Below are 16,633 nucleotides of genomic sequence, written 5' to 3' on the forward strand. Positions count from 1 at the left end.
TCTTTTTCGGGCCTAGCCGCTGTGATTATGGTTGGGATCTGTGTAATTAACTCAAACTTGGAGCGAGGAAGAATGAAAAATAAAATAAGCCAGGAAACATGCATTGCCATATGCAAAAATAGTCACAATGGCTGGCGCGAGCGCACGGCAGTGCAATAGACGAGCGAGAGGGCAGCCTTCCTCGGGCGCAGGCCCTCGGCCCTTAGCTCCAGTGCCTGCGCCAGTTCTCACCAAACGCCATGGACGGGTGGCTTTAAGCGTGAACCTGAGCACCGTAGGTCTGCAGAACGTGAAGCCTGAATCACCTGTGCAGCAGCAACAGTTCCTTCCAGTTCCAGGAGAATCCGCCCCACGCCTCCCGCTTCTGCCGCAAGTGGCCACCTCAGTGCATGGGCCCACAGCCAAAATACTCCCAGTCGCTAAGGAGGGGCCCTGTCGCTACATGCCCTCCCTCGTGGTTCTAAAAAGCCCATGTCTGTCTGTCTCTCTTCTAATTAATCTTTTTATTGTGGTAAAATACACATAACATAAAACTCGGCGTCTTCTCCAGTTTTTCTCCAGGCCACTGTCCAGCAGCATCAAACACATCACTCCTTTGCTGGCACCACCACTAATCCAGGACTCCCTTTGTCTTCCCAAGTGAGCCTGACCCCACAAAACCACAACACCCTGTCGCCCAGCCCTTCGAGGGCGACCGCCATGCTGCTTTCTCTCTCATGGGATCTTAATGGCCCGGGCCCATGAAAGTGGGAACTGCGGGCTGGGCATGGTGGCTCATGCTCATCCCAGAGGCCTTGGGAGTGCTTGAGCGGATCACCTGAGGCCCAGAGTTGGAGACCAGCCTGACCAACATGGAGCAGTTCCTCATTCTACTAAAAATACAAAAATTAGCCACAGAGCACATGCTCAAATTCAACTACTCAGGAAGCAGGGAGAATTATTGATCCCAGGAGGCAGAGGGCTGTGCAGCCGCAGATCGCGCCGGGTACTCCAGCCTGGGCAACAAGGGTTTAAATTCCGCCTCAAAAAAAAAAAAATCACATAGATGTGTCCTTTTCGTGTCTGTATTCTCAGAATTAACAGGTCGTAAAACAAAGATAATGGAGTGTTTTAGATCCACGCTTATAAACTAGCTGCCACAGCCACACGGTTTTAAAATTTACTAAAATGGCAACCAGCTCTTTTTCTGTGCATTACCTTTTTTTTTTGAGACAGAGTCTCGCCTGTCACCCAGGCTGGAGTGCAGTGGTGTGATCTCGGCCACTGCAACCTCCACCTCCTGGGTTCAGTCAGCCTTGCCAGCCTCCCGAAAGAAGGCTGGGGAATACAGGCATGTGCCACCGTGCCTGGGTAATTTTTGTATTTTTAGTAGAGACGAGGTTTCACCATGTTGGGAAGGCTAGTCTTGAACTCCTGACCTCAGGTGATCCTCCTGCCTCCGCGCCTCCCAAAGTGCTGAGGTTACAGGTGAGCCATCATACCAACTGGACTAGAAGCCACATTTCAACTGTTTCTAGGGCATTATACCCAGTGGCCCACTGACGGCACATGGATAGAACATTCCTATCATACCAGAAAATCCTGTTGGAGAAGATTGTACCAGATTAATGGAGACTGAAGAGGCATGGTGGCATACACTGTGTGTGATCCCCAGATTGGAGTGTGGGCCAGTTTTTTTTTTTTCTAACTATAAAGGACATTTTGGTTGTCCTTTATGTATTAAGGAAATGCAAGTAAGGTCTATAGAAAAGATAACCGTGTGGGGTCCATGTTAGTTTCCTGGTTTTGCCATAGGTACTGTGATTATGGAAGAGGATGTCCTTGTTCTTTTTGAGACGGAGTCTCAGCTTCTGTTGCCCAGGTTGAGGCAGTGGCCGGTCTCAGCTCACTGGCAAGCTCCGCCTCTCCTGGGTTCACGCCATTCTCCTGCCTCTTTCATCCTCCCCGAGTAGCTAACGACAGGCTGCCTGCCACCTCGGCCCGGCTAGTTTTTATTTTTAGTAGAGACGGGTTTCACCGTGTTAGCCAGGATGGCTCCCATCTCCTGACGTTGTGATCCGCCTGCCTCGCCTCCTCCCAAAGTGCTGGGATTACAGGCTTGAGCCACCGCGCCCGGCCGTCCTTGTTCTTAGGAAATACACACTCAGGTATTTAGGGATGAAGGAGTATCAGTTACTGCAGTTCATCTCAAGTGTTCAGAAACACACACACACACACACACACACACAGGGACAGAGAGGGACTATAGGATAAAACAAATGAGTCTGTTGTCTATGAACAGCTGTGGACCCCTGCCAGGATGGGAGGAGTGGCCTGAGGCAGCGGGGGCTGGGGTGAGCACTGCCTGCTGTGAGGTGGGGGAAGGGGCCGGCAGGGGCGTGTGTCCTGGCTGAGGGACCCTGCGCTCCCAGGGCATTCTCAGTGCTGCTTGCTTCACGCTCTTAGGCTCTGATTCTGACCTGCACTGTATCTAAATCTGTCCATTCCTCTCAATTTCCAGTGAGCAGGGGCAGGCTCTCTGAACTTCTCTTGGAGCTGGGTAGTTTGTCCGTAGAGGACGGTTATTGATGAGGATGACAAAGCTGAGCTCTTCTTGGGCCGTGTGTGCCGCGGCCTCCCGTTGTGAATCCCTGTGCTGAGCTGGACTGCAGGGCTGACGGCTCCCACACCCCACTGCCCACACTGGTCATCAGGGCACATGATTAACTCCATGAGGCAGGTGGCGGTGGGAAACCAGGCCTGGTCTAACCATTCTCCCTGGTCTCCCTGCTGGAGTCAGCAGACAGGATTCCAACCTGGGCCTGAGTGACTCCAGAGCCTGCCCCACGGGCCACCTCACCTGCTGCCTTATAAGTTTCCTTACCAGCTATTTCTCCATGAGGACTGGGCAAATGGCCTTTCCGCCCCGCCAAGCCTGCCGTCCCCGTGGCACGTCAGGTGTGGTGAGGGCCGAGAGCTCACTGGTTGGCAGTGGCCAGAGAGGAGATGGCCCACGCGTTGATTTGGGATTTCTGGCTTTTGTGCTCCCTCCACCCTTCCACTGTGGTTGGCACCTGCCACTCTCTGGGTCCTCTGTGGCTTCCTGGGGGTGGCCCCTGGCTGTTGGCTTTGTCACCCGAGTAGGAGGGATGTATTGGTGTTGTCAGAAGCCTCGTGTGTGTGCGCACGCCTGTGCACATGCCCACGTGAGCATGCGCCAGCCATTCTTGTTGACTCAAGGCTGCCATATTCTGCTCCGGCCGTGACTGTCGGCCTTGACATGTGCTGGGTGCGCTTGGGAGGGCTGGGTTGGATGGCATGGAGGGTGCTGCCTTGCCGCCCTGACCAACCATTATGGGGAGTGGCGTGTCTTCTGAATGCAAAGGCCTTGGGGGTTTTGCAGCTGTGTGATGAGGAGGCCGGGGGCAGTGGTGGTTACACACTCGGACGTGGGGCTGGGCTGTCTGCCTCTGTCCAGGCCTGGCTTCCCACCCCCCAGCCTTGGGATGGGGGATTTCGTCATCTCTCTGAGCCCATTTCCTGCTTGAGAAAACAGGAATGAGCTTGGATGTGCTGGCGCACGGAAGCCAGAGCTTACTGCTGTTGCCGTTATGGTTTTCACAGAGCTTACAGTTTAATAAGTTTTTCCTTACCCTTTGTTTTCTCTCTCTAGTTCCTGTGTTTGAAGAACATACGCACCTTCCTGAAAGTCTGCCACGATAAATTCGGATTAAGGAACAGCGAGCTGTTTGACCCCTTTGACCTCTTCGATGTGCGAGACTTTGGAAAGGTGAGCAGTCACTTTCTCCAGCCCCAGTTGCCCAGCCGTGGTGGCCGATTGGCCGGCTCAGTGGCAGGTGGGGCAGATCCGTGGAGCAGCCTGATTGGCTCCAGCACGGAGCCAGTGGATTTCTGCACCCTCGTGTCCGGGAGGTGCAGGCAGGTTGTGTTATAAACGGGAAGGTGTGGAAGCCAGATCTGTGTGTGTCAGGACTGGGACAGGGGGATGGCCCGTTTCTCTCTCCAGTCAGGGTGAGGCCAGGCGTGGTGAATTCAGGCGGGTGGGGCAAGAGCAGAGTGCAGACAACCCTGGCCCTTCGGTTCTAGCCAGAGGACCCTGAGCATTTACCTCCTGCCCTGAATCTCTACTCTTCCTCTGAGAATGGGCGGAAGTCAGCACCACCTCTTAAGGGATTGGGGAGATGAGGTGGGGAAAGCGTCTGCTATGTGCTCTGTGAATGGATTCTCTCGGTTATCCCGGGACGAGCAGAGCTGTTTCTGACTCCGGGCAGGTTTTGGGCACAGAGGGGGTGATTCTCCAGTGGTGACCCCGGGAAGTGTCTCTGTGTTCTCAGGAAGCCTCACATGGCACCAGTCCTGCAGGAGCCCGGCTGATGCACATGACGGGACCCTGAGGCTGGCAGGTGCGAAGGCCCCGGGAGGCTGTAGTTCATTGGTGGCCTCCTGGTTGTCATGCGCGTCCGTGTGAAGAGACCACCAAACAGGCTTTGTGTGAGCACTAAAGCTTTTTAATCACCTGGGTGCAGGTGGGCTGAGTCCGAAAAGAGAGTCAGCGAAGGGAGATAGGGGTGCGGTCGTTTTATAGGATTTGGGTAGCTAAAGGAAAATTACAGTCAAAGGGGCTTGTTCTCTGGCGGGCAGGAGTGGGGGTCACAAGCTGCTCAGTGGGGGAGTTTTCTGAGCCAGGATGAGCCAGGAGAAGGACTTCCACAAGGTAATGTCATCGCTTAAGGCAAGGACCGGCCATTTTCACTTCTTTTGTGGTGGAATATCATTGGTTAAGGCAGGGCAGGGCATTTTCACTTCTTTTGCGATTGCTCAGTTACTTCAGGCCATCTGGGCATATACGTGCAAGTCACAGGGGATGCGATGGCTTGGCTTGGGCTCAGAGGCCTGACGCTGGTGACCCTGGGCACAGAGGGACTCAGGGGCCAGCTGCCTTCCAGAACCCAGCAGCTCCACGGTTACTCTTTTTAAATGGATGGGATCAGGGCCGCGATCGCTTCCTGGTGGATTGGGGGCTGGGCGCCGGAGGTGCTGACAGTGACGGAGGAGGCCCCAGGCCCCCGCCTGCTGTTGGGCTGCCTCTAGGAGACACTGCTTCCTGGACCACCGGGAGAGTGGATTTCCACCTGCCGATGGGAAATAACAAGATATTTACTGCCTGGTTTATTTGCACATCATTATCAGGGACTTGGTGTCTAAGGAAATGCTCTGTGAATGCATGATTTGTGAGGTGCAGAGGGAACTCGGGTTTGCAGTGGCGCGTGCTGAGAAGTCACTTCCAAGAGGAGCATACGGAAGTGCTGCTCGGCCTCAGGTCAGGACCTGGAACAAGGGCGTTCCCGGAGCCACTGGACCTGGCGCTCCCCTTTCTCGCTCCTGGAATTCTCCAGCCGTGAGATCCGGGGACCTCTTCATGAGCACATCTCTGTGTAATCATCCAGTTCTTAGAAGTTTGTCTCTCTCTTTTTTTTTTTTTTTTTTGAGACGGAGTCTTGCTCTGTCGCCCAGGCTAGAGTGCAGTGGCTGGATCTCCGCTCACTGCAAGCTCCGCCTCTGGGGTTTACGCCATTCTCCTGCCTCAGCCTACCAAGTAGCTGGGACTACAGGCGCCCGCCACCTCGCCCGGCTAGTTTTTTGTATTTTTTAGTAGAGACAGGGTTTCACCGTGTTAGCCAGGATGGTCTCGATCTCCTGACCTCGTGATCTGCCCGTCTCGGCCTCCCAAAGTGCTGGGATTACAGGCTTGAGCCACCGCGTCCGGCCTTGAAGTTTGTCTCTCTTAAATGACTTACTGAGGCCCCCCTGCAGCAACACACGTGCCTGGGAGTTTGATGCCTTGCTGAGGCCCGTGGGTCCTGCTGTCCAGGGCTTGCCTGCTGGCCTAGAGTCAGGGAGGCTTGAATGGCCTGGGCTGGTTTCCTTTCCTGTAAGTGGCTTCTCAATTACTACAGATTTTTTTTTGAAATGGTTTGGAACTCTCTCCCACTCCTTCCTTGCAAACAGCAGAGATGAATTTGCCTGCAGGGCCCTGGGTAATGGAGAGGCTGATGGTTCTGGACTTAGAGAAGGACCTTCAGAACACACACACACATGCGGGGACACACACACACACACACTCTTGCACCCACCCCACACATGTTCATACTCAGGCTCAGACACACACAGCTCACATACACACATACACTCATTCACAGACATACAGTCTCACACACACATATTCACACAGACACCCATGGACACACCACACGCAAACGCACACACACACACACACACTTGAACCCGTCTTCCATATTCACACCCACACCCAGACACACACAACTTACACACATTCACAGGCGTGTGGTCACCCATACACATTCACACAGACATCCATGCACAGCCCCCCAGCACAGACGTATCACACACATTCACACACACACGGTCTCACATGTACACACATACTTACACACGCAACTGGTTTTTATAATAACCGTAAAGAGAAAAATACAGGAAAACCCTGGCCAAACCTATTTCTTGGCCGACAGTTAAAATGTAGCGTATTCAGTATATCATTTCATTTTGCTTTTAATTTGCTATGGCGGAACGCAGTGATGTAAGACGTACATAAATTTGGATTAAACTCTCATTATTCAACTCGCCAGCTGTGTGGCCAAGCAGTTTGCAAATGGGCAGCCCTTGTCATCGTCCGTGGTTTCCAGTGAGGCGGCTGCAGCTCTGAGGGCTGTAGAGGAGGGGGCTTCTCGCGCCGGCCTCTGGTCTCCCCACGTCTCACCGTGGCGGTCACTGGTGGTGCTGGCCAAGCTGTGGCATTTCTTGTGAGGAGCTGGGAGTAGACGGCGGGTTTGGACCATGAGTCATGGTGTGGGGTGCTGGGAATGGAGGTGATGTCACCGTGCAGACCCCCGGGCTGAGCTGAGGAGCCCGGGTGAGGCCCACGGGAGGTGTTCGTGAAGCACACGTCGCTGCTGCTGCTGCCCCCACTGGTCGCTTGAAACAAGTCCAGACTTCCACACAGAGATGGCAGCGCCTACTGTTTTTATCTCCATTATTTTATTTGTAAAGATGCAATGGCTGGGCTGGGCGTGGTGGCTCACGCCTATAATCTCAGCACTTTGGAAGGCTGAGGTGGGCGGATCGTTTGAAGTTAGGAGTTTGAAACCAGTCTGGTCAACATGGTGAAACCCTGTCTTTAATAAAAATACAAAAATCTGCCGGGTGTGGTGGTGGGCGTGTGTAATCCCAGCTACTCGGGAGACTGAGGCAGGAGAGTTGCTTGAGCCCAGGAGGCGAAGGTTGGAGTGAGCAGAGATCATACCACTGCACTTTAGCCTGAGTGACAGAGTGAGACTGTCTTAAAACAAAAAAAAAAAGGACGCAATGACCGCACCTTTTGGCGACAGAGCAGGTGGCTGAGCACGTGGACTTGGACCCCAGCAGGCTGGCTTTGAGTCCCAGCCCCGCCATCTCCAGGGTGCAGCCTCGGCCAAGTGATTCAGCTTCTCTAAGTTCCATTTGTAAAATGGCGGTGACACGACCACCCTCAAAGGTCCCTTGAGCGGGTCAAGCCATGTGTGCAGGGTCTCAGCACCGCATGTGCCCCGGGGCCCTGCCACTCTTGCTGCCTCTGGTCTCCGCATCTGAGCCACGCCCTTTGCCTCCTGGAGGCCGTGTGAATGTGGCCTGTGGTGTGTCAGGGACAGCTGGCTGGGGACCGGACCCCCTGGGACCGTGTGCTGGGTGCTGGTGCCCTTGGGAGCAATGGAGCCGGAGCCCACACTTGCCCTCCAGAGTGGGCCTGGCCTTGGCCCCGCCAGCCCTGTTCTCCGTGGCGGTGCTTTCTTCTTTCCCTGGATGTTTTTCCTACCATGGTCAAGCTGTGGTCAGCACTTCCAAGTAGAGGCTGGCCTGGGGCCAGCGGAGGCTGGGGTTCTGGGACGTTCACCACAGTCCAGAGCCTGACAGTTCTGCTCTGCCAGTGCCTCCTGGCTTCTCCGGGACAGGTGCTCTGGAAGAACAAAACACAAGCAAAAGCCTAGCTTCTCCTTGCGGCCTGGTCTGCCCAGGTGCTCAGACTCCTGGGGACCTCTTGCTGGGCCGGGGCATTTCGTTCCAGCCCCTGCCGTGGACAGAGGGGAGGAAGGGTCCGAGCAGGCAGGGGGCTTGCCAAGGCTGCTGGTCTCTGGCCTCCCGGACTCCCAGCTTGTTGACCTCAAGGAACGGGTGTGGAGGGGCGGGCCTGATGTGTCCCTCTCGCCACAGAGGTGAAGAGCGAATGCCCCTTTCATTTATTCGGGGCGTTTACTGAGCGTTTCCCACACGTCCAGATTCATCTTTTGTTGTTCATGAGCTGAGTCCAGTAGGGACACCCTGGCCATTCCAAATGAGCTTGGCGGTCTCCAGCAACCTCAGACCACGAAGAGGTGGCTGTGCGCCCACCCCCGTTCCTCCCACCCGTGGCCTGCCCAGGAGCAGGATGGCAGCTGTTTCTCCCCAGAACACAAGGCTCTGCAGTCAGAACTGACTGTTGTCTGGGATGGGTGGGGCTGGTCAGGGGTAGCTGAGGGGTGTGGGGCTGGGGACTCCAGGGCTACCAGGGGCAGAGCTGACTCTCTTACTCCTTGTTGATCGACTCCGAGTTATATTCATAGCATTCAGGGCTGAAAGGAGCCTGACGGACTGGCTGGCGCGTTCATCAGGGTCCTCCAGAGACCAGAGAGAAGCAGCTGGGTAGAGGCAGACAAGAGGGGCCGACTGGGAGCATCGGTTCTTGGGACTGTGGAGGCCCAGGGGCCCCCAGCAGGCTTTCTGTGAGCTGGAGACCCAGGAATGGGGGTGACAGGGCTTGGCCCCAGTCCCAAAGCCTCAGAACTGGGGAAGCAATGGTGTGATCTTCAGTCTAAGGCCAAAGGCCTGAGAACCTGTGGGGCAAGTCTTAGAGACCAAAGGCTGGGGAGCCTGGATTTCTGATGTCCAAGGGCAGGAGGCAAAGAGTCCCAGCTTCAGGAGAGGAAGAGGGAATCACATTTTCTCTGGCTTTTTGTTCTGTCTCAGCCCCTAGCCGCTTGGATGGTGCCGCCCACAGGAAGGGCATCTCCTCACATGCTCACATGCCCGTCTCCTCTGGAAACACCCACACAGCCACACCCAGAAACAGTGCTTCCCTGGTTCTCCAGGTATTCCTTCATCCAGTCAAGCTGACACCTAAAATTCACCATCACAGCTGGCTGGTGTCTCTGGTTGGTTTAGGAAATGCCATTTCCCCTATTAAGGAGGTTTGTGGTGTTTCAGGTCTTGTCTAGGGTCTGGTTTGTTGTCATTCATTTTCTAAACAGCTGCCTCCCGGCTCCCCAAGTCTCTCATGTTGTGAGAGTCATTCCTTGGGAAGACAAAAGCCATTCATTTATTCATTCATTTACTCCTCCATCCCTTCCATCCATCCATCTATCCATCATCCATCCATCCATCCATCCATCCATCCATCATCCATCCATCCATCCATCCATCATCCATCCATCCATCCATCCATCCATCCATCCATCCATCTATCCATCATCCATCCACCCATCCATCCATCATTCATCTATCCATCCATTCATCATCCATCCATCATTCATCTATCCATCATTCATTCCATCCATCCATCATTCATCTATCCATCATCCATCCTCTATCCATCATCCATCCATCCATCTGTCCATTATCCATCCATCCATCCATCCACCCACCATTCATCTATCCATCCATCTACCCATCCATCCATCTATCCATCATCCATCCATCCATCCATCTGTCCATCAGTCATTCATCTATCCATCCATCTACCCATTCATCCATCCATCATCCATCCATCCATCCATCATTCATCCATCCGTCCATCAATCATTCATCTATCCATCCATCTGCCATCAAATCCATCTACCCGTCCATCGTCCATCCGTCCATCGTTCATCCATCATCCGTCCATCCATCCATCCAGATCCACCCATCCATCCACCACCATCCATCCACCATCCATCCATCCATCCACCATCCATCCACCACCAATTCCACCCCTCCATCCACCATCCATCCATCCATCCATCCATCCATCCACCATTCCACCATCCATCATCCATCCACCCATCCAGTCCACCACCATCCATCCACCATCCATCCACCATCCATCCATCCATTCATCCATCCATTCCATCCATCCATCCATCCACCATCCATCCATCCATCCATCATCCATCCACCATCCATCCATCCATTCATCTATCCATCATTCATCCATCCATTCATCATTCATCTATCCATCATCCATCCATCTATCCATCATCCATCCACCCATCTATCTATCCATCATCCATCCATCCATCCATCCATCCACCATTCATCTATCCATCCATCTAGCCATCCATCCATCCAATCATTCATCTATCCATCCATCTACCCATCCATCCATCCATCCGTCCATCGTCATCCATCCATCATTCATCCATCGTTCATCCATCCATCCATCCACCCATCCATCCATTCCACTGTCCATCCATCCATTCCATCCATCCACCCATCCATCCATCCATCCATCCATCCATCCATCCATCCATCCACCATCCATTCCTTCATCCATCCATCCATCCATCCATCCATCCATCCATCATCCATCCATCCATCCACCATCCATCATTCATCCATCATTCATCCATCCATCCATCCATCCCCTCCCCATCCATCCATCCATCCACTCCACCATCTATCCATCATTCATCTGTCCATCCATCTACCCATCCACCCATCTGTCCATCCATCCATCCATCCATCCACTCGCCATCCATCCATCCATCCATCCAATCATTTATCTATCCAGCCATCTACCCATACGTCCATCCATCCATCCATCCCGTCCATCATCCGTCCATCCATCCGTTCATCCGTCCAGATCCGTCCACCGCCGTTCCTTGCATCCATCCGCCGTTCCGGCCCATCCGTCCATCCAGTCGTTCGTCTGTCCGTCCATTGCACATTTCCACCCATCTGTCCATCCATCCATCCACCACTATCCATCCATCCATCCGTCCATTCCATCTATCCATCCATCCATCCGTCCGTCCATCCATCCAACTATCCATCCATCCATCATTCATCCATCCGTCCATCCACCTACCCATTCACCCATCCTTCCACCCATCCATCCACCATTCATCCCTCCATCCATCCATCCATCAGTCATTCATCTATCCATCCATCTACAAATCCACCTATCTGTTCATCCACCCATCCACCAATTCACCACCTACCATCCATCCATTCTATCTATACTGTCATTCTTTCATCATCATCTGCATTCCATCTACTCTCATTTCTCCCAATGTATCTGTCCGCCCATCAACTACCATCTGGGTCCTACCCATCTACGATCTGCTACTCATCTGTCCATCCATTATCCATCCACCCACTCACCATCCACCCATCAATCATTCATCCATCCATCTACCCATCTACCCATCTGTCCATCCATCCATCTATCCATCACATCCATCATTCATCCATCCATCCACCCACCCATTTACCCATCCTTCCACCCATCCATCCACCATCCATCCATCCACCTACCCATTCATCCATTCATCCATCATTCATTCATCATCTGATCGATTCCATCCACCTAACAATTCATCCATTCATCCCATCTCCACGCAATCTAATCCGTCCACTCATTCATCTACCCATCCAAATGACCTGTCCATTCCATTCCATTCATCCACCCATCTATCAATATTCCCCATAAGGGCAGCCATAATTTACCGCATTTAGTGTGTTTCAACATGCTGGAGATACAGCCCAAAGAGACTGCTAGTCTTGCCTCATACAGGGACCCTCCCAGGATTGCTACATTACACACGGCAGGAGAGAGGGAGGAGAAAAATGAAAAACTCCGGGCGCTTTGGCCCTGAGGGCCTGCTGCTGGCTGTGGGCCTGCCATCTCAGCCCTGACACTTTCCTTTGTGATTTTATCATGGAAAGGATCACTGTGTGTGTTAAAGGGACACTATCGTGAGTGAGGCTCTCTCCCTCTCCCAGGGATGGCCCTGTGTGGAGGCGGGGCTGGTTTGGCCAACATTTTCCGTGCTCATGGCCCTTAGCTGCTGCTTAAGGGCGGTCTCCACTCCCTGGCCCTTGGGTTTTTTCTCTTGCCTTCGCTTTGGGACAGGGGCAGAGGGTTTCCTTAACCCAGGAGGAGCGCTGGGAGGGGACCCACCCTGAGTCAGCCAGGTTCCCTCTGCTCTTGGCTCTTGGCACCTGGGGAGACCTGGGCAGCAGCCAGATGGACCCTTGGAAACCTTCCTGGTTTCGGAGCCCTGGGAAACCCGCCAGGTGGTCCACTGCACCTGCCTTCTGGTGCCTCCTCTCATCCAGGCTCCGTGGAGCCAGGTGGGCCCTGGAGGAGGCGGGCGAGAGCAAAGCTTCCCTTCAGTCAGACCTGGACGCAAGTTGGACTCTGCAGATACTTGGTCTCGTTGAGCCTTTGTTTCTGCAGGGGTCAAATGAAGCTCGAGACTGTCCCCTTGGAGGTGTTGCTGTAAAGGACTCTGAAAAAAATGAACAGCAGGTCCTAGTCATTTTTATGAGCATTTTCTTCCTCTTCACTCACCCCACAAGTTCCAGTAGGAACTAAAGGATCCGGAAAGTTTATTCCGGAAGTGTTTCTTTTCTGGCTGTCTCTCCTGGTACTTTTTTCAAAGGGTTGCATTAAAGTGATGAGGTTTGGGCTCGAATGAGTTGTGTCCGGCTTCCTGTGCTGCCCGGGGTGGGCATGCTCGGTGCTGGGTTATGGCTGAGCGTGAAGAGTGAGTCCGCAGCCCTTGCTGATGGGAGCCGTGGGCCCTGCTCCGCGGCCCGTAGATCCTTTCCTGTTTTCCTCTGCGCCCTGTGTCTGGCTGGTTTGTCCAGTTGCCTGGCTGGGGAGGAGTGTGGAGAAGTCCATGGGCCACCAGCTCTGGCGCGTTTTGCCTCAGCTTGGAATCCGGTTGGGCATTTGGAGGGAGGATTCCGGTGAGGCTGCAGGGTTTCTGTGCCTTGCTTCTGAGATTCTGGTCCCTGGATCCTGCAGATCATCATAATTCTGACCGTAGGGACCCTGATCTCCTTATTGCGAGCTGGGGCTGAGCACAGGCCTGCGGGTGGGCAGGAAGGCACCCTGGCAGCACACTCACTGTTTACCATGCGCCGTGGCATTGCCTCTCTTATCCCCACCTAAACAACTGGTGCACAGTCACGTGGCTGTGGGTATATCTTGGGTCCTCCAACCCTCGCTGCTGTCCCTCCCCCAGGTGCCTGGTCATGGCATTGTCATTGGGATCCATCCAGCTCCTTCGTGGGGCCGTGGGCACGTGGCTTTCTCTGAGCCTGATGTCCTCGCCTGTGACGTGAGGACAGTAGTCCCGCTTCCTCTGTTGATCAGAGGCTCCTGGGCGCCAGGTCACAGGCGGCTCTTTGTGTAGGGCCAGAGCAGGGGGAGCAGGGATGCTGTGGCTGTCTCCCTTTGTGGGGACAGTCGTCATTGACAGTGTGCACTTGCACCCTAGGTCAGGGGACAAAGGGACGGACTCTTTCAGGAGGTGAGGGCAGGGAAGGCAGGTGGGCAGGAGGGAGGGAGAAAGGAGGGAAGAAAGGCGGGAAGGAAGGAAGAGGGAAGGACATGCTTCTCCTGAGCAGCACAGGGTGCTCCCTGCCTGCAGGAGGGATGCTCTGAGGCCCCCTGGGCGCAGCTCCTTCTGGTTGTTGGAGGGAAAGCTCTGTCCTCCCTGGTCCCTGTCCCCTGCTTCTCCTCGCTGCTGTAGAGCTGCTTCAGCCTCTCCTGCCGCTGGGCTCTCTGGCTGCCCCCTGCCTGGAAGGTTCTCCCCAGAGTTGCTGGTGCCTTCCCACCCTCCTGCAGGCATCTTGCTCAGCTCTGGCCCAGCGGGGCCTGCCCTGATGGCGCCTTGTCCTGTGCAGGGACAGGTTTTGGAGTGAAGTCTGACGCTGCTTCTCTGGTGTCCCAGCCCAGGCCACCCAGCCCAGGCCACCCTGCCCAGCCCCAGGAACCCGCAGCGCTGGCTGGGCAGTGCACTTCACTCCAGCTTCACTTGGGGCGGAATGAACCTTCCCAGAGGAAATTGCTAGGCCACTTCTCTCGCTTGAGTTGAAGAGCAGTGTGCACCTTCCAATAAACGGGCTTAATTCTCCTATTTATTATTCATTAAAACATTTTGGGAGGCTCAGAGACTTCTGAAGCAGTTAAAACTGGCTCTCAGCAGTGTCTGGAGGCGGCTCCATGGCTGCTTACGGATTCTCAAGTGCCAGCTGGCGACGCTGGACACACACCACTGGTCATCTGAGTGCCGGCCTCTCCTGCTGTCCCTCCCTCCCTCCTCCACGGACGTAATCACTTGTGGCTGCTGGACCTTTGCGTCCACGAGCACCTGCACCCTGCAGGGACCTTAAGAAGTGAGGAAGGAAACAGGCACAGAGAAGATGCATCTCTGCAGTACAGTGGAGCTGGGGGCATCCTCAGGTCCTGCTGATGGCAGAGGCCCCGTTTTTATCTGCTCAGCTGTGCCCTCTTCTCTTCGACTACCGAGGCAACTGTTTGCACACAGCGCAGTTGGCTGTACGGCAGGCACACGGAAGACAGCCAGGATGCCGGGAGGCAGAGAGGAGGCCAGGAGGCAGAGTGGAGGCTGGTGGGGCTGTCTGGGGAGAGGAAGTAAAAGGTCTGACCCTGGAGGGGAGGGCGCTGACCAGCAGTCTTTAGAGGACTCAGTGCAGTGACCACCGGTGTCTGTGCTGACGGCGTCAGTTCAGACCCTGACGTTCAGACCCAGAATCGTTCCCTTCAGCTGAGAATCTCAGACCACTCTGGGCCTTCTCAGGAGGCTGGGAGGAGGCAGGGAGGGCAGGGCCCTGCTGAATCAGAACAGCTCCACTTTTATCTGTTTTTTATATGGCGTTTTGCTGACATTTTGCTTACAGAAAGGGTTCTGAAGAGGCTAAAATCATAGTTGGAAACCATCGATCCGTCACAGCTGAGGAAACTTGCCTCCTTTGAGTTGGGCATGGGGCCACTGGTGGTGGGGACAGACCACATCACTACATCCAGGATGATGGGAGTCGGCTGTGCACCTGCTGCAGATGAGGGACAGGCAGCAGCCGTCATCCCGGTCCCTCTGGCCCTGGGTTTGTCAGCAGCTGACAGGCCTCTTGGCTTTTGCGTGCAGGCAAAGGGGCCCTTCCTCCTTGCCGAATTAAGACCCCTCCCTCACCACCTCTGTTCCCCTCCTCTTCTGCCTGGGACCCTCTTCCATCAGCCTTGGGTCCCCATGTCCCCATGGAAGCGCCTGGCATGTGCTGCCACTCTCTCCCCCTGAGCCAGGGCAGGCACCTCAAATCCATCCTGGTACCTCCCACCTGTCAGCATAGCACCCCAGCACCTGGCAGTCACTGGGAGCTGGCATGAGGGGGGACCCCAGTTTGTCACCCCAGACTTCTCATCCGCTCCCCGGTTGTTGCCACAACCCCTGGCATTACCCCCTTCCCGCCCACAAACACCCACCCACCACTGTCCGGACTTGACCTTGAGGGTTCAGGTTGGAGACTGCTGGTGCTTCTGGGGCCAGGTGAGTGGACCCGTGGAGACACCACTGAGGGCTGGGACAGATTGTGATGCTGAGGATCAGGCCGTCATCGGGACCCAGTTTGTCCCACAGGTTGCTTCAGGTCTCGCAGCTGTTTTTCCTCATCTGTAAAATGGGTCTAAAGATTTTCCTCCCCCATGCCAAGGGCTGCGGGAGGGAGATTCCAGATGGTGCCGCTGCGTGTCTGCTTGGGGCGGGTCTCCTATGGAAGCTCTCAGGAGTGGTGCTGTGATTGTACCAGCCGCGTTTGAGCATGTGAGTGATGGCCCTGGCAGTGGGCAGGGGTGCATCTGATGGCCATTCCAGTGGCCTGGAGTACCAGCCTCACCCGGCCAGTGCATCCTGCCCCACACCTGCCATCCACCTGCCCTGCGTCTGGGGCTGGACAAGTATATCCAGATGCCGTCTCGGCCGTGTCATTGATTTCTCCGTTTTACATCTGCGTTGATGAATGTGTCCCCCAGGCCCTGTGTGGCCAGGGGAGAATGCAGCAGTAACCTTGGGGTATCGATCCAGCACCCCTTATCTCCATACCCAGGCCCTGAGGCTCCACCTGTTTGTTCATTTCCTCTTCGTATTTGTTCATTAATTTGCTGAGTGTAGAAGACTTTGTGCTCACCCGAGGCCTTTCTGCCACTCGGTCTGATGACTCTCAGATGCTGATGCGGCGGTGAGTTCATTTGCACTCCCTGCCTTAATGCTGGTGGGGAGACGCGCTGGTCTTTTTAGCAGCATCCACTCCGCACTAATTACTTATTAAAATGCAGTCGCTCCTTGCTGGGGAGGGGAGCCGCCTCGGGCTCCCAGCAGAGCCCAGCGCAGGGGCTGTTGGCAAAGGCCTTCTGAGTTTCTGCTTGAAAACGTTTCCTCTTTTACATGCTAGCTGTTGTCATTTCAGGACATTATTCACCCACCCACTTTCCGATGAACTTGACAACCAGATATGCTGCATGTGGGCACAGACACACACA

General features: G+C 54.6%; 1 protein-coding gene across 7 annotated transcripts in view; it reads left to right on the forward strand.

The window, feature by feature from the left end:
• The window catches only part of VAV2 (vav guanine nucleotide exchange factor 2), a 236,379-nt gene that overhangs the window by 51,896 nt on the left and 167,850 nt on the right, over positions 1–16,633 (forward strand). For all 7 annotated transcript variants that reach the window (XM_009187902.3, XM_009187906.3, XM_009187904.3 and 4 more), the window contains exon 2: positions 3,653–3,769. In XM_009187902.3, coding sequence (XP_009186166.1) covers positions 3,653–3,769 — 117 coding nt within the window. The remainder of the gene's footprint in view (positions 1–3,652; positions 3,770–16,633) is intronic.

The sequence above is a fragment of the Papio anubis genome, unplaced genomic scaffold, assembly GCF_008728515.1.
Source record: "Papio anubis isolate 15944 unplaced genomic scaffold, Panubis1.0 scaffold64, whole genome shotgun sequence".
In the NCBI taxonomy this organism is placed as follows: Eukaryota; Metazoa; Chordata; class Mammalia; order Primates; family Cercopithecidae; genus Papio; species Papio anubis.